At 44.5% G+C, this 18,775-nt stretch overlaps 1 protein-coding gene across 1 annotated transcript in view; it reads left to right on the top strand.

Annotated features, from left to right (window-relative positions):
- Nucleotides 1–18,775, top strand: part of FAM20A (FAM20A golgi associated secretory pathway pseudokinase) — a 66,931-nt gene that overhangs the window by 40,138 nt on the left and 8,018 nt on the right. Inside the window, exons 2-4 of the mRNA XM_032178514.2 lie at nucleotides 8,676–8,860; nucleotides 9,595–9,645; nucleotides 11,874–11,952. Of these exons, the coding sequence (XP_032034405.1) occupies nucleotides 8,676–8,860; nucleotides 9,595–9,645; nucleotides 11,874–11,952 (315 nt within the window). The remainder of the gene's footprint in view (nucleotides 1–8,675; nucleotides 8,861–9,594; nucleotides 9,646–11,873; nucleotides 11,953–18,775) is intronic.

Below are 18,775 nucleotides of genomic sequence, written 5' to 3'. Positions count from 1 at the left end.
GTTTCAACATATGAATTTTGGGGTAACACAAACATTCAGACCATAGCAGGTTAATGATGTGATTTTCACACACTGGAATATGATGTGAACTTAACAAAGAATGAGGAGCTTTCTGTGTACTGAATTGGAAAAATCACCAGAACCTATTGACAGGAAAATAAAGCAAGTTTCAGGACAGCACGGATTTTATATTATCATACCTATAAAAATAAAGGTGGAAAAAAACAATGGGAAAAAACGTCAGCAACATAAGTTGCCTCTGGAGAGGGGAAGCAGGTTAATTCAGGGACAGGATGGAAGGAAGAGTCTTGACATTTAACATTTTGAGCCATGTAAATGCATTTTTTTGCTACTTAAAAAATAAGTAAAATCAAACGTTCTAAAATGCTCTTTTTTTTCTAAAAGAAATACTATTCTTTTTAGGAAACTATTTCCAAGGAAAATTCCAGTATTGCAGAGTCAGGAGCAAAGTGATTTCTACTTCTCCCCTGAAGATCATGTGATTCATAACTAAGGCTTTATTTTTATTGATGAAAGCAACAGCTATGAAGACTTCGTGCTTTATTTTTGTGATATATACTTCTTCTCTTTCCTTAAAAGTAAGGCCAGTGTTACCAGACAACGGCCTCACTGTCCAACACAAATAGAAGGCAATACTATGGCATGGCTTTTGAGGGAAAATAAAAGTTTTATTGCAGAGTCACCCAGCAAGGAGACAGGAGGCAATGCTCAAATCTGTCTACCTGAGCTGGGGTCTCAGGGCAAGTTTCATAGGCAGAGAGTAACTATGAAACATTCTATGGCCATATCACCCTGAGTGTGCCTGATCTCAGAAGCTAATCAGGGTCGGGACTGGTTAGTACTTGGATGGGAGTAACTATGAAGGAGATGGGAAAACACAACAAGGCATGATCTGGTCTTTTGTTTTGCTTTGTTTTGTTTTGTTTTGTTTTGTTTTTTGTTTTGGAGACGGAGTCTGGCTCTGTCGCCAGGCTGGGGTGCACTGGCGCTATCTCGGCTCACTGCAACTTCCACCTCCTGGGTTCAAGCGATTCTCCTGCCTCAGCCTCCTGAGTAGCTGGGACTACAGGCGCATGCCACCACGCCCAGCTAATTTTTGTGTTTTTAGTAGAGACACGGTTTCATCATGTTGGCCAGGATGGTCTCGATCTGTTGACCTCGTGATCCGCCCCCCTCAGCCTCCCAAAGTGTTGGGATTGGGTCATGCAAAGAGGTGGTGCTGGATCCGTGGCTTTTAAGGTCATACTGCAACAAAACAGGGTGCCATGCCCCTCATTTATTAATTTGCTCCCCACACCCGATTTCAATACTTAGGTTCCACATGTGGTTGACTTTTTCATTCCAGCAGGCTCTGGGGTCAGGAATCAGGCATCCTTGGTCCCTATGGGCACACTCTAGGTTACTGTCTTGCAACCCAGGGGTCCCTTGTGACTGAAAAACAACTCATCATCTTGTTACATTTTATTACTGACAAAATTGAACCAGGATGAACTAGTTCTGCAGTTATACTAGCTTAAAAACCAAGTTTATCTTGGCTGATATTACAACTAGCTATATAGAAATATATTTTTATATGAATGGATTTTTATAGAGCCATTTAAAATATAGTGATATTTACTGTTGTCATATTGAGCTGCCATTTTAGAATTCTACTTTTTGTTTTAAGCATAATGAGAAAAAAAAAAAAGCAGGTGAATTCTCTCTCACTTCACCACTTTTATACCTGTAAGCACACAGCCATAGTTAGAGCACTGGCCAGTGCTGTGCTGGAAAACCAGCTCTCCTGAGTGGGGAAAAAAGTCCTGATTTGTAGCATTTGCCCATTTCCATGGTGTAAATACACCCACCATGCCCGATTTCAAGCCTGTCCAAACCGACTCCAGTACGCCCCTACTGGTTGCCCACTTAGGAACAAAGAGCACTCAAGCAGTTTCTGATAAGAAATCAATTACTCGGCCGAGCACGGTGCCTCACGCCTGTGATCCCAGAACTTTAGGAGGCCCAGGCAGGTGGATCACCAGGTCAGGAGATCAAGACCTTCCTGGCTAACACGGTGAAACCCCGTCTCTACTAAAAATACAAATTAGCCAGGTGTGGTGGCGGGTGCCGGTAGTCCCAGCTACTCGGGAGGCTGAGGCAGAAGAATGGCGTGAATCCGGGAGGGGGAGCTTGCAGTGAGCCGAGATCGTGCCACTGCGCTCCAGCCTGGGCGACAGAGCAAGACTCCATCTCAAAAAAAAAACAAAAACAAACAAACAAACAAACAAACAAAAAAACAAAGAATCAATTACTCTTGACAATTCCATCTTAACCATTAAAAAACAAAACAAAAAAACAGTGGGAGGACACAGCAAATATCCTTTCTTCCCTGTCCACACCCCTATCCCAGGAGGCTTGTGACCGTAGCTCTGGCAAAGGCAGAATAGCTAACCAGAAAGCCATGCGTCCCCACCTAACAGTAAATGTGAATGTTTTCAGGAGAGTTTGTCCGAGTCCAGAAGGTACACTCCATTTGCCACATTCGTTTTTGATTTGGATGCTCAGTCCCTGATTTGTTATGGCTGGAATCCATGAGCTATCAGCTCCACTTAAGAAAACTCCACCTCCCTCCCACCCCTCTCCCAAAACCCAGCTCAGCCAGAATAATTATTCCTTTCTCCTAACTCATCTTCTGTGCTGCTGTAGTTCAGGGTGACTAACGTAGCGGAGGACTTTCTGCCCTTTTCAGAAGACTCCCAGGGGAGTTTCGCAGACACATAGCTTTAACTTTAAGTAGCCTTGGGAACCAGAGCCCGGTTAGATTATGTTTTTAAAATAAAAATAAATGTTAGTAAAGTAAGGGAAAGCCGACTGGAGACATACAGACCTGGTCAACAATTTGCCCTTGCCCTTGGTTTTCATCAAATGCTAGGTCTGAAGCGGCTTTAACATTTGTCACATTGGATAATTATACCAACAGTGCAAATTGCTCCTTTGTCTTGGAAGGGGCGGGACGGGCTGGTGGTCGCTGGACTCCTGAGCCTGTTGCTGACCTTTAGGAATAAGCTTCAGTCCCCTTCCCCCACCCCAAGCTGGAAGGCTGGCTGAGGGCTTGCTGTCTTGGGACAGAAGTCCCAGCCATCTTTCTACTGCTCTTGGAGAACAAAGTCTGAAAATAATAGGGTATTCTAGCTGGGTGCAGCGGCTCATGCCTATAATCCCAGCACTTTGGGAGGCCAAAACAGGAGCATCACTTGAGCCTAGGAGTTCGAGATCAGCCTGGGCAATATGTGAAGACCTGTCTCTACAAAAAATAAAAAAATTAGCCAGGCATAATGGCACATGCCTGTAGTCCCAGCTACTTGGGAGACTGAGGTGGGAGGATTGCTTGAGCCTAAGAGGTTAAGGCTACAGTGAGCTGTGATGGTGCCACTGTACTCCAGCCTGGGCAACAGAGCAAGACCTTGTCTCAAAACATAATAATAATAATAATAATAATAATAACGTGTTCCTTTGTTTTGCCTTGTCTCCTCTATTCATATACGTCCCCAGAGTAATATGTGTGCAGGAGGATTTAATATTGCCTCACATTGACCAGCTCACTTCTTCATTTGCATTAACAGGACAGGGCAGAGAACACAAACTGGCTGTGAATTGTTGTTGTTGTTGTTGTTGTTGTTTGGCCCACACAGGATATTTTTTAATTTGAGTCAACACTTTTTTTTTTGGACTTCTATTTTAGAATCAGGGGTTCATGTGCAGGCCTGCTGCAAAGGTACGCCATGAGATGCCAAGTTGTAGGAATGAATCTGTCACCAAGGTAGCGAGCTTAGCATCCGATAGGCAGTTTTCTTCAATCCACCCCCCTTTCCCTTCCCCCTCTAATAATCCCCAGTGTCTGATGCTCCCGTTTGTGTCCATGTGTACCCAGTGGTTAGCTCCCACTTGTAAGTGAGAACATGCAACATTCGGTTTTCTGTTTCGGCGTTAGTTCACTTAGGATAATGGTTTCCAGCTGCATCCGTGTTGCTGCAAAGGACATGATTTCATTCTTTTTTTTATGACTGCATAAAATGGTGTATATGTCCCACATTTTCTTTATCCAATCCATCGTGGATGAGCACCTAGGTTGATTCCACGCCTTTGCTGTTGTGAATAGTGCTGTGATGAAAATACAGGTGCGTGTGTCTTTTGGTAGAATGGTTTATTTTCCTTTGGGTATATGCCAGTAATGGGATTGCTGGGTCAAATGGTAGCTCAGCTCTTCATTCTTGAGTCAACACTTAGAAGGAGAATCCAAATCCTGATCAAAGTCTGGATTCTAGCTTCTCTTGAAAAACTAGAATAAATGATTTCCCTGGAAATTATAAGTTTCATATGAACAGAAACATTGTAAATTTGTACACAGCCCTAGCTCCAAAATGTAAACCAGTATCTAGTATCTCAACAAATAGTTGATGAATGAGTGAATGGATGAATAAACAATGTCAGAACAACTCTACAATCAGCTGAAATTTAGCAGTGGCTGTTCCCCTTCACATGGAGAGTGTGCTCTCTAGTTTGCCACACTCCCCACCCCTCCTGCCTGTATTCTTCACTCATTTATGATGTCTGCCTGTTTCTCTAGGTATTAAGTCTGTGGACCCTCTTGCCATGATAGTTCTGCAGTCTGTATCTGTTTTGTTAAGAGACCCTGGGGAACTCAGAAATATGTCTCATCTGAAAGCTGATTAACCACTTTAATGACAAAATAAAAATCTAAAACTTATGTGAGGGGCAGTGGCTCACATGTATAATCCCAAGAATTTGGGAGGCTGAGGTGGAAGAATTGCTTGAGGACAGGGGTTCAAGACCAGCCTAGGCAACAAAGCAAGACTCTATCTCTGCAAAAAAAAAAAAAAAAAATTTCTTAATTAGCTGGGATGTGTAGTGCATGCCTGTAGTCCTAACTGCTTGGGAGGCTGAGGCAGGAGGATTGCTCAAGGCCAGGAGTTCGAGGCTGCAGTGAGTTGTGATTGTGCCACTGCACTCCAACCTAGATGACAGAGCAAACCCCCATCTCTAAAAACAAACAAACAAACAAAAACACTTGTATGAATAGTTTTCTAGGTCTAATAAAATATATTACTTAAGGTTATTTTTAAAATAAATAAAAGCATATGCTTAAAATAAGAGCATTTAGCTTTTGAGCCTCTCTGTGAACAAAATACGTATTTGTTTTTTACTTCTGAGTACAAATTACCACAAATTTAGACACTTAGAGCAACACCCCATTTGTCCTATAGGTCAGAAGTCTGGGATAGTGTTTCAGGCTGTTTTTGCATTGCTATAAAGAAATATCTGGCCAGGCGTGGTGGCTCACGCCTGTAATCCCAGCACTTTGCGTGGCCAAGGCGGGCGGATCACCTGAGATCAAGAGTTCAAGACCACCCTGGCCAAGATGGCAAAACCCCATCTCTACTAAAAATACAAAATTAGCCAGGCATGGTGGCATGCACCTGTAATCCCAGCTACTCAGGAGGCTGAGGCAGGGGAATCGCTTGAACCTGGGAGGTAGAGGTTGCAGTGAGCCAAGATTGTGCCATTGCACTCCAGCCTAGGCAACAAGAGCAAAACTTCATCAAAAAAAAAAAAAAAGAAAGGAAGAAAGGAAGAAAGAAAAAGAAAGAAAAGAAAAGAAAAGAAAAGAAGAGAAAAGAAAAGAAAAGAAAAGAAAAAGAAATACCTGAAGCTAGGTAATTTATTTAAAAACAAAGATTTAATTGGCTCATGGTTCTGCAGGCTGTACAGGAAGCATGCTACTCCTGGTGAGGGCCTCAGAAAACTTACTCATGGCAGAAGGTGGTAGAGAACAAGCACATCACATTGGCAAGAGCAGGAGCACAAGAGAGTGAGCAGGGAGGCGCCATATGCCTTTAAACACACAGATCGCACATGAACTCTGAGCAAGACCTCACTCATCACCAAGGAGATGGTGCTAAGCCATTCATGAGAGACCCACCCCTATGTTACAGTTACCTCCCACCAGGCCCCGCCTTCAACACTGGGCACTGCATTTCAACATGAGATTTGGAGGGGACAAACATCCAAACCATATCCGATAGTATGGCTCATTTTCTGCTAGGATCTCACAAGATTAAAATCAAGGTGTTGGTTGGCTGCATTTTCATCAGCAGCTCGGGGTCCCCCTCCAAGCTCATTCTCGTTGTTGGTAGAATTCAGTTCCTTGCCCCCATTTCCTTGCTGGCTTCAGCCGGGAAGCATTCTCAGCTCCTCATGGCGGCTCTCCGGTCCTTCCACTTGACCCAACAATAGTGGGTCTTCAAAGCCAACAATAGTGTGTCAAATGCTTCTGATGCTCTGGATCTTTTGGACTTCTGATAACAGCCAGAAAAAAAGCTTTACTTTCAAGGGCTCATGCGATTCAATCAGGCCCACCTTGACAACCTCCCTAAATTCAACAAGGCCATGAACGCAGCATAATCATGGAGTGAGAGCTCTTCATAGTCACAGGTTCTGGAAACGAGGGCATGGACTCTTAGAGGCCAGTTTTAGAATCCTGCTTACCATACAATCATGTTTTCTTAGAGATATGTGACATGATTTCCCAAAGATTTTCAGTCTTGGGTTACATTCATACAAGGAAAATGCCATGAATGGGGGTGGTGATTACCGTATTCTCCTCTGCACTGGGCAATCACATCTGGGGATATTACACTTAATTCTGGGTGTCAGAAATAGGAGAGAAATGGTGAAGCAAAACTGCGTTAGTCTGTTTGGGGTGCCATAACCGATACTATAAACTGGGTGACTTGTAAACAACAGAAATGTATTTCTCACAGTTCTGGAGGCTAAGAAGTCCAATACCAGGGTGCTGGCAGATTCCATTTCTGGTGAGGCCTCTTTTCCCGGTTCACAGATGCTGTCTTCTTGCTATAACCTGACATGGCAGAAGGGGTGAGGGGTTTCTCTGGGGTCTCTTTTATGAGGGCATTAATCCCATTCCTGAGGGCTAGCCCCTCATAACCTAATCACTCCCCAAAGTCCCCACCTCCAATACCATCACCTTGGACGTTAAAATTTCAACATATGAATTTGAAGGAAACATAAACATTCAGTCCATTGCAATCGCTAAGATCACAAATGGATTCAAATCCCTGTGGTGTATTTTATTTCCTTCCCCATAATACATCTATTTTTATTTTGATAGAAAAGTAATTTTTTTTTTTTTAAAGTCAGAGTCTCGCTCTGTCACCCAGGCTGGAATGCAGCGGCACGATCTCGGCTCGCTGCAACCTCCACCTCCTGGGTTCAAGTGATTCTCCTGCCTCAGCCTCTCAAGTAGCTGGGATTACAGGTGTGCACCATCATGCCTGGCTAATTTTTGTATTTTTAGTAGAGACGGGGCTTTATCATTGTTGTCCAGGCTGGTCTCAAACTCCTGACCTCAGGTGATCTGCCTCAGCCTCCCAAAGTGGTAATTTTTAAAACTCTCCACCAATGAAAAAATTAGACACTCCCAGATCTGCCATGTTTGTTTTGTTTTTCACCCCGCCCCAGACCCAAGAGGTATGCTATCACAGTTTGAGAAATAAGGATATATAGGAACTGCAAAACCCTGCCCCTATCATCCCACCTAACCTCTCCCAATCGGCTTTTCCCAGCCAAATGACATCATACTAATTTGCCTTCCCTTCCAACCCGGAGGCCTCCGTCTTCTCATTCAACAGTGCATTTATTCAACCTGCCTCTCTCATCCCCAGATACACCCGTTTCTTTCCTACCTCTCATAGTGCTCATATTGTCCTTAATGCAGGAGTACCCTCCCTGTCCCCTTCAAGCCAAACACCCCCCCATTCTTTAGGATCCAGCTGAAGTCTGCCTTCCTCAGTGTGGTTGTCCTCAGGCTACTTCATCATAGATTCATCTTTTCCCTTCTCCAAAATGTTAAGGCGTTTCCATCTGAGCCACATGTTTAGCAGTTGATTTATAACAGCCTTGTATTTTGCTCTGGTTATTTCATAAACATACAACTTGTCTCCTAAATTACAGTCTACGTCTCTAAACAGTAGCACCATCTTTTTTATTTTTCTCTTTTTTTCCTGGGAGAAAAGGCCACCCAAGCAGAACAAACAGTAAATGGCTCATTAATTCTTCTTTTCTTTTATAATCTAACTCAGCTTCCAGCCCCACTTAAAGATCTGCACCCTCTCTTCTTTTTATTCTCACCAATTGCCTTCTCACCTCTGTCTTCTGTTTCCTTGGAATAAAATACTGGGAAATGTAAGATAGAGAGTTTTAATGGGAAAGTGCACAAAGAGGCCCACAGTCTCACCCTGAGATCCCAGATTATATGAGGCCCTAGTTTTATTCTTAGCAATCTGCCTTTTTTCCTTCCCAGGATTTGTCCCAGTTTGTAATTAAGTATTTGTGTATGATATTGTATAACTATGTGTGTGTTTTACTCACCAGAGTGTAAGCCCTCTGGGGGTAAGAAAGGACCCCACAGGTTTTGCTCCCCATGATATCCTAAACACAGCTTAAAGCCTAGCCCTCATTAGATGCTTAATACACTTGTGGAATAAATGAAAGGATGAATAAAAACTGCAGACAAGGTATCTTGGTGGGTCTTTGCATTCTTGTTCCTCTACTGAACAACTATCTGGCTCTTTCAGGCGACACAAGATGTACAGAGAGCAGATGAACCTCACCTCCCTGGACCCCCCACTGCAGCTCCGACTCGAGGCCAGCTGGGTCCAGTTCCACCTGGGTATTAACCGCCATGGGCTCTACTCCCGGTCCAGTCCTGTTGTCAGCAAACTTCTGCAAGATATGAGGCACTTTCCCACCATCAGTGCTGGTAAGGTTCATGGGATCAGGCAAGGGCGACTGACTTTCTCCCAGAGAGTCTGGGTAAAGCATCCCAGGCCAGGCTCCAGAGTGGAACATTAAAGGCTTGACACTGACACCTGAGAGACAGAAGAGGAACATACACACTGATCTTTTTCCCTCTGAAAGAGATCCTATAACGATAATCTCATCCTGACCCCATAAGGAGGTACGCTGTTGTTCGGTACACCTAAAGGAAGGTGATCACTACCATTTCTTGAGTGCTGCTTTTGAAGTAGGCGACACATTCTCTTTCATCCAAAGACCTCATGGCATGGATATTACCATTGCCATTTTACAGATGGGGAAACTGAGACTCAGAAAGGTTAAGTAACTTGGCCAAGGACCTAGGGGTGGAGCTGGGATTCAAACACAGGCCTGCTGATTCCAAGTCTGTGCTGTCAAGCACTAAGACAATCTAAATGACACAGCAAATTATTCGCAGAGACAAAAGCAGCCTCAGTCTCCCAGCCAGATATTGCTGGAGTGTCCACTGAAGAGCTAGAGAGCAGGGGTCTGGGACACAGCAGGGAAGGAGGCAGCAGCCTCCTGGGCTCCAAGAGATCTCCCACGAGTGGTCAAGGGTCCCAGGCTACATCACAGTCTCCCCTCTGGTGATCTGAACCAGAGTCAACGGACCTCCACATCGTAGGCTCTCCCAGGAACAAGACTGGAAGTTCTCATTGCCCTTCTCCTCCTTTGCAGATTACAGTCAAGATGAGAAAGCATTGCTGGGGGCGTGTGACTGCACCCAGAGTAAGTGACCTGGCCCCGCCCCCACCCAGCCTCTTCACCCTCACAGCTGTGCAAACCCCAAAATCCACGCCAGTGGCGACCTTGGGCAAGAATGGAAGGAGCATGGCTCTCTGCCTAACCCCTGAGAACTCAATGTTTCTCCCCATCCACCCACAACAAGAAAAGGCACTTAAGGGGAAGGGTTGTATAGGCCCCGCTGGGCAATGCATGGCCCAGGAAAAGCATCATCAACATCACTGAGGAACTCATCAGAAATGCAGAGTCTCACTCTCCCTCCGAATCAGAATCTGAATTTTAACAACATCCTCAAGTGATTGGAGTACGCTTTCAAAGTCAAGAAGCAAATGGTTCCCACTATTGACAAAATATTAGAATCAGCCGGGCTCAGTGGCTCACGCCTGTAATCCCAGCACTTTGGGAGTCCGAGGCGGGTGGATCACTTGATGTCAGGAGTTCGAGACCAGCCTGGCCAACACAGTGAAAACCCGTCTCTACCAAAAAATATAAAAAGTTAGACGGGCGTGAGAGGCTGAGGCAAGAGAATCACTTGAACCTGGGAGGTGGAGTTTGCACTGAACTGAGATTGTGCCACTGTGCTCCAGCCTAGGCAACAGAGTGAGACTCCAGCTAAAAAAATATATATAGATGTGTGTGTATATATATGTGTGTATATATGTATATATATGTGTATATATGTGTATATGTATATATGTGTATGTATGTGTGTATATATATGTGTGTGTGTATATATATATATGTGTGTGTGTATTAGAATCACTGGGGGAGCTTTAAAAAGTGCTCCTGCCTGGCCTCCACCCCCAGGGGTTTTGATTCAAGTGCAGATGGTGAGGCCCAGGTGATTCTAATATAGCCAGAGTTGAGACTCACTAGGATATGTGATTAATGGCGTCAAAAAGCTAGGGCTGAGAGTGGCAGAGCTCCCCTCCAGGAGTGCTGTGACCTGGTTATAGGTGGGTCTGGACCCTAAAGCCCTCAGGCCAGTCATCACCAGCCATGAGTGGCCCCGTCCCTTTACTTCAATGTGTGGAACACACATCAGAAATGTCTACATGTGACTACATCTGATGGAGCGTGTCGAAATGTATTAGTCCATTTTTACACTGCTGTTAAGAAATGCCTGAGACTGGATAATTTATAAAGGAAAGAGGTTTAATTGACTCACAGTTCTGCAGGCTTAACAGGAAGGATGGCTAGGAGGCCTCCGGAAACTTACAATCACGGCAGAAGGGGAAGGGGAAGCAAGGTCCATCTCACATGGTGGCAGGAGAGAGAGGATGCAAAGGGGGAAGAGCCCCTTATAAAACCATGAGATCTCGTGAGAACTCACTATCACAAGAACGGCATAGGGGAAACTGCCCCATGATCCAACCGCCTCTCACTGCATCCCTCCCTCAACAATTTGAGATGAGATTTGAGACAAGGGGATTACAATTTGAGACGAGATTTGGGTGGGGACACAAAGCCTAACCATATCACTAAGGTTTGAAAATAAAGGTTTACAGGGCCCCAGGCTTCCCTTTTCTTCAGTTAAGCACCTGCCGTTGACCATTTTATAGAACACAAGGTGAGTGAGGTATTGTCCTGACCCTCCAGGACCAGGGACAGGGTAAGACAAGTGAGGTGCCCAGGATGCAAAATTTAAGGAAGTAGCACTCCCTGCACCTAAGAAGCACTCACTTGCCAAGCCCTGGTCCCAGCCCAGGTGTACAGTCTTAAGTAGAAAGCGGCATAGATAAACAAGCTAGTCTAATAGAACAGAAGGCATAAGTAGAATCTACAAAGATGTAGTTGAAACACAAAGAGGAAAGGGTTCATTCTTATTAGGAAAACATTCTTTGGGGTTTTCAGTAAATGTCTTCATTGTAATTTTTGCCCTTTTCCCATACCAGCAGAAAATGTACTTTTTTTTTTTTTTTCAAAATGGAAGTCTCACTAACTTGCCCAGGCTGGTCTTAAACTCCTGGGCTCAATCGATCCTCCCGCCTTCACTTCCCAAAGTAAAAAGTACTGTCTTGAGCCCCTGGACACCGTCACTATGGCCTGACACCATGGTGTTTACCCTGAAGGCTATGGAGAGCACATCCTAGTCTTTAGGGTCTCATTACATAAGAGGAAAGCGAAGTCAGCTGGGCTTATTGAAGGAACAGAGTCACAAGCCTGGGCTGAGGCCCGGAAGCATGGTTAACTCACCCTTCTGCCTCTCACAGTTGTGAAACCCAGTGGGGTCCACCTCAAGCTGGTGCTGAGGTTCTCGGATTTCGGGAAGGCCATGTTCAAACCCATGAGGTAAGTGACTGCCTTCCTCCTTTCCACACCCAGGTGGGGTGGCCCTGGGAAGATTTGGACCAAAAACTAATAAAAGTGACCTAAAGTCTTTCTGCCAGTTATTCAAAGATTCTCTAATCTGCCCAAGCACAGAACTGTTTGGGGTGATAATAATAATAATAATAATTGAAAATACTAAGAGCTTGTCTTTATCAGGCCCTTACCAGCATCTATGCCACACAATGACCTAAGTTGTGTCCTTGGATCACGGGCAAGCTTATGAGCCAGATACTCTTATAATGTCCACTTTACAAATAAAGATACTGAGGCTGAAAGAGACCATCTCATCCCAATCTTCCAGCTGCAAACAGTGGACCCAGGATTCAAACCCAGGCATCTGGGTTGCTAAGTTCACACTCCACCACTTTAATTGATCCCCACTTTTTTCCAGGGAAAGCACTCTCTTTTTGACATCAAAAAGTTTACAGACTTGTATACCACAATACTTGTTTCGACTGAAAAACTAGACAATCAAGAAAGGCTACTAGGAAGTCAATTACATGTTGACATTAATTTATATTTTATTCATAACAACAGCAACTACATGCCTTGAAAATTTTGCAAAACATATAGACGAGTGAAATAATATGTATTTAGTCCTTAGACAGAGCTTGGTGTGAGTTTGGGTTTCTGGCCCCCAAAGGATCTGCAGCCCACAGGTTGGGGTCTCCTAGAGTTGGGCCCCAGTGCCTTAGCCCAGGGGAGTGTTCCTCCTTGAGATGATGAGGTGACCTGCAGAAAAGAAAATCACCCCAAGAGGGGCCACGTTACCCGAGTCATGCTTTCCTCCAGAATGTGTTTCTTCCAGTGGAATACAATCAGACTGGCAGATTCCAAACCTTCAGCCATTCGAGGGGAGGCCCATTGAAAGCCCCAGTAGATGGTTCTTAGGGCAGGGCCTACTTGAATAAGAACTGAATAAAGAGTTTGAGTCCCAACTGCTTTGGCAAAAGCACCTCCTTAAAGAAGGGGTTGGAGTGGATCAGCTGCATGTTAGATTCACTTGAGGAGCCTTTAAAAATCCTTATGCCTGAGTCCCACCCTCAGGGAGTCCAGTGGACTAGCTCTGGGGGCTCTTCCTGTGATCCCAAGGCCCAGGCAACCTTGAGAACCACTGCTGTATAAAGAGTTCCTCTGCTGGGTACAATGGCTCACACCTGTAATCCCAGTACTTTGGGAGGCCAAGGCGCGTGGATCACCTGAGGTCAGGAGTTCGAGACCAGCCTGGCCATCATGGTGAAACCCCATCTCTACCAAAAATACAAAAATTATCCATGCGTGGTGGTGTGTGCATGTAGTCCCAGCTACTCGAGAGGCTGAGGCAGAAGAATCTCCTGAACCCAGGAGGAGGAGGTTGCGGTGAGCTGAAATCACACCACTGCACTCCAGCCTGGGCAACAGAGAGAAACTCTCTATCTAAAAAAAAAAAAAAAAAAAAAAAAAGAGAGAGTTCCCCCATTTTTCCTATGTGAAAGATCCAAAAGCCTAGTTGTTAGATCAACTTAAAATTCTCCAGAAATGTACATGAAACAATTGAATGTCTGCTTATATTTATGTTGATTTTAAAATCCCATCATATAAAACAGTATATAGATTTAGAAATATTGCTTTTTTTTCTCCCACTATAGATTTTACTTGTCAAAAATTTGGTGCATTGGTTGTCATCATCACTTAGAGTCAAGTTGGGGGTGAATATCAAATCAATATTAAATTATTTCCCCACTCCCCTCCCCCATCACCACCAACAACCTGTTGTAACCAGTTACACTAGGCAGTAAAATCAATGCAAAGTAGTCATACCAGGTTAATGTATCTGTCCCAAACAAAATAAAGTGATTGACTATGCCAGGACTTGAATATAGAGACTCCTTTCCAAGGCACAATTTCAGGAGAGACCTCATCTTGTATTCAGCCATATAGTGTACTAAAATATGTAAATAAATACATTGTGTCCCTTTGAAATGAGAGCTATAACAGCAAATACACATGACAATTAGCAGAGTTTCCACAAGTAGACATGTGACTCTTTTTTTTTTTTTTTTTTTTTTTTTTTTTTTTTTTGTGTTTTTTTTTTTTTTTTTTTTTTTTTTTTTTTATTGAGATGGAGTCTCGCTCTGTTGCCCAGGCTGGAGTGCAGTGGCACGATCTCGGCTCACTGCAAGCTCCGCCTCCCGGGTTCACGCCATTCTCCTGCCTCAGCCTCTCCGAGTAGCTGGGACTACAGGCGCCCGCCACCACGCCCGGCTAATTTTTTGTATTTTTACTAGAGACGGGGTTTCACCGTGGTCTCGATCTCCTGACCTCGTGATCCGCCCGCCTCGGCCTCCCAAAGTGCTGGGATTACAAGCGTGAGCCACCGCGCCCGGCCGACATGTGACTCTTTGGCACAATGCTCAGCTGAACACAAGAGCCACCAGTGAGGTTCTGGTTGTTATAGAGCTAAAATTATTGTTACAGTTAGTCAGGCACGTATAATATATACTCAAAAGACAGTGCCGGTTAGATAGAGGCAACCTAAGGAACACTGATAAACAGGAGATGTTCATAAGAAGCATAAAAGTAATGATAAATCTGCAAATGCACCACAAATCACCAGGTCTACAGATTCTGTTCTCCGATCAAAATGTTTATGTGGCACAATAGGATGTCTCTAATTTTTTTTTTTTTTTGGAGATGGAGTTTCGCTCTTGTTGCCCAGGCTGGAGTGCAGTGGCACTATCTCGGCTCACTGCAACCTCGGCCTCCCAGGTTCAAGCAATTCTCCTGCCTCAGCCTCCCGAGTAGCTGGGATTATAGATGTGTACCACCACACCTGGCTAACTTTGTATTTTTAGTAGAGACAGGGTTTCACCATGTTAGCCAGGCTGGTCTTGAACTCCTGACCTCAGGTGATTCCTCTGTCTTGGCCTCCCAATGTGCTGGGATTCCAGGCGTGAGCCAATGCACCTGGCCGGATGTCTCTCATTTTTTAAAACTGGAAGCTAATATGCAATGGATGAGCTCCACTCTCAGTTCTTTTGTATCAGGGAGGAAAAACTTCTAGAACCTGTAGCATTTCCTTTGCAGGAAAATAAATTAACATAACTCACAGCCTAACACATCTCTGCCTGGTCAGTTAAGACAAATACAGGCAGGCCGGGCACGGTGGCTCACGCCTGTAATCCCAGCACTTTGGGAGGCTGAGGCGGGCAGATCACGAGGTCAGGAGATCAAGACCATCCTGGCTAACACGGTGAAACCCCGTCTCTACTAAAAATACAAAAAATTAGCCGGGTGTGGTGGCGGGCGCCTGTAGTCCCAGCTGCTCGGGAGGCTGAGGCAGGAGAATGGCGTGAACCCGGGAGGTGGAGCTTGCAGTGAGCCGAGATCAAGCCACTGCACTCCAGCCCAGGTGACAGAGCGAGATTCCGTCTCAAAAACAAAACAAAACAAACAAATACAGGCATAGCTCGCTGTATCTGCATTTCACTTTATTGCACTTTGCAGATACTGGGTTTTTTACAAAGTGAAGGCTCGTGGCAACCCTGCATCAAGCAAGTCTATCGGTGCCATTTTCCCAACAGCATGTGCCCACTTCGTGTCTCTGTGTCACATTTGGTAATTCTCACAATATTTCAAACTTTTTTTTTTTGAGACGGAGTCTCACTCTGTTGCCCAGGCTGGAGTGCAATGGTTCAATCTCAGCTCACTGCAACCTCCGCCTCCTGGGTTCAAGCGATTCTCTTGCCTCAGCCTTCCAAATAGCTGTGACTACAGGCGCCGCCCACCACACCTGGCTAATTTTTGCATTTTTAGTAGAGACGGGGTTTCACCGTGTTGGCCGGGCTGGTCTCGAACTCTTGACCTCAGGTGATCCGCCCACCTCAGCCTCCCAAAGTGCTAGGATTATAGGCGTGTGCCACCACGCCCAACTAATTTTTTCTATTTTTAGTAGAGATGGGGTTTCACTGTGTTGGCCAGGCTGGTCTCAAACTCCTGGCCTCAAGTGATTGCCAACCTTGGCCTTCCAAAGTGCTAGGATTACAGGTGTGAGCCACTGTGCCTGGCCTAAATGTGTGTTCTGACTGCCCCAACAACTTGCTGTTCCCCCAATCTCTCCCTGTCCTCGGGCCTCCCTATTCCCTAAGACACAACAATATTGAAATTAGGCCAGTTAGTAACCCAACAAGGGCCCCTAAGTGTTCACATGAAAGGAGGAGTGTCATATCTCTCACTTTAAATGGAAAGCAAGAAATTATTCAGGAGGCTAGTGAGGAAGGCATGTTGAAAGCCAATAAGCCGAAAGCTAAGCTTTTGGTGCCAGTTAGGCAAGTTGTGAATGCAAAGGAAAAATTCTTGAAGGAAACTAACAGCGCTGCTCCACTGAACACACGAATGATAAGAAAGCAAAACAGCCTCACTGCTGATATGGAGCAAGTTTAAGTTATCTGGATAGAAGATTAAACCAGCCACAGCATTACCTTAAGCCAAAGCTTAATCCAGAGCAGAGTTCTAACTCTCCTCAATGAAGGCTGAGACAGGTGAGAAAGCTGCAGAAGTTGGAAGATAGCAGAGGTTGGTTCATGAGGCTTAAGGAAAAAAGCCATCTCCATCACATAAAAGTACAAGGTGAAGCAGTAAAGTGCTGATGGAGAAGCTGCAGCAAGTTATCCAGAAGATCTAGCTAAGATCATTGATGAACGTAGCTACACTAACAATAGATTTTCAGTGTAGATGAAACAGCCTTCTGCTGGAAGAAGATAACATCTGGGACTTTCCCCATAACTAGAGAAGAAAAGTCAATGCCTGGCTTCAAAGATTCAAAGGACACACTCGTATACATATGTAACAAACCTGCATGTTGTGCACATGTACCCTAGAACTTAAAGTATAATAAAAAATAATAATAATGATGATAAAGATTCAAAGGACAGGCTGACTCTCTTGTTAGGTGATAATGTCACTGGGAACTTAAGTTGAAGCCAATGCTCAATTACCATTCAAAAAATCCTCAGGCCCTCAAGAATGATGCTAAATTTACTCTGCCTGTGCTCTATAAATGGAGCCCCAAAGCCTGGACGACCACACATCTGTTAACAGCATGGTTTACTGAATATTTTAAGCCCACTGTTGAGACCTTACTGCTCAGGGGAAAAAGAAAAAAAAAAAAGATTCCTTTCAAAATATTACTGCTCATTGGTAATACACCTAGTCACTCAAGAGCTCTGCTGGAGATGTCCGAGGAGACTAATGTTGTTTTCATGCCTGCTAACACAACATCCATTCTGCAGCCCACAGATCAAGGAGTCATTCTAACTTTCAAGTCTTACCATTTTTCTTTTTTTTTTTGAGACGTCTGGAGTCTCACACTCTCGCCCAGGCTGGAGTCCAGTGGCGCAATCTCAGCTCACTGCAAGCTCCACCTCCTGGGTTCACGCCATTCTCCTGCCTCAGCCTCCCGAGTGGCTGGGACTACAGGCACCCACCACCATGCCCGGCTAATTTTTTGTATTTTTAGTAGAGACAGGGTTTCACTGTGTTAGCCAGGATGGTCTTGATCTCCTGACCTCATGACCCGCCCGCCTCGGCCTCCCAAAGTGCTGGGATTACAGGCGTGAGCCACCGCGCCCAGCCAAGTCTTACAATTTAAGAAATATGTTTCATAAGGCTATAGCTGCCATAGTTAGTGATTCCTCTGATGAACCTGGGCAAGATCATTTGAAAACCTTCTGGAAAGGATTCTCCATTCTAGATGCCATTAAGAAAATTTGTGATGTGTGGAAGGAGGTAAAAATATCAACATTAACAGGAGTTTAAAAGAAGATTGATCTCAATCCCCATGGATGACTTTGAGGGGTTCAAGACTTCAGGGGAGAAGGTAACTGCAGATGTGGATAAAGCAGCAGCAGGGTTTGAGAGGACTGACTTCAATTTTGACAGAAGTTCTACTTTGGGTAAAATGCTATCAAACAGCATTGCGTGCTACAGATAAATCTTTTGTGAATCAATGCAGCAAACTTCATTGTTGTCTTATTTTTATTTATTTATTTATTTACTTATTTATTTTTTGAGACAGAGTCTCGCTGTTGCCCAGGCTGGAGTGCAATGGCGCGATCTCGGCTCACTGCAGGCTCCGCCCCCCGGGGTTCACGCCATTCTCCTGCCTCAGCCTCCCAAGTAGCTGGGACTACAGGTGCCCGCCACCTTGCCCGGCTAATTTTTTGTATTTTTAGTAGAGATGGGGTTTCACCGTGTTAGCCAGGATGGTCTCGATCTCCTGACCTCGTGATCCGCCCGCCTTGGCCTCTCAAAGTGCTAGGATTACAGGCGTAAGCCACCGCGCCTAGCCCTGTTGTCTTATTTTTAAAAGTTGCCACAGCCTCACCAACCTTCAGCAACCACCACTCCAGTCAGTCAGCAAAAAGATTATGACTTGCTGAAGGCTCAGATAAGTGTTAGCATTTTTTAGCAATGAAGTGCTTTTCCATTAAGATGTATACATTTTTCAGACACAATGCTATTGCATATTTAATAGACTCCAGTATAATAAAAAGATAACTTTTATATGCCTTGGGTGGGAAACCAAAAAATGTGCATGAATGACTTTATTGCCATATTTGCTTCATTGTGGTGGTCTAGAAGCAAACCTGCAATATCTCTGAAGTGTGTCTATGCAAAAATTGTTCAAATTAGCCAGCTTTTTTCCCAAATATAATGCAAACCCCTCCAACATTCAGTGATAGGACCAATTTTATCTATTTTTATACCATAACACAGTGTAATCTACATTTTTATAAAATTCAGT

Source organism: Hylobates moloch, unplaced genomic scaffold, assembly GCF_009828535.3.
Source record: "Hylobates moloch isolate HMO894 unplaced genomic scaffold, HMol_V3 SCAFFOLD_15, whole genome shotgun sequence".
Classification (NCBI taxonomy): Eukaryota; Metazoa; Chordata; class Mammalia; order Primates; family Hylobatidae; genus Hylobates; species Hylobates moloch.
The sequence above is the reverse complement of the archived record's forward strand: the minus strand, read 5'-3'. Positions and strand labels throughout refer to the sequence as shown.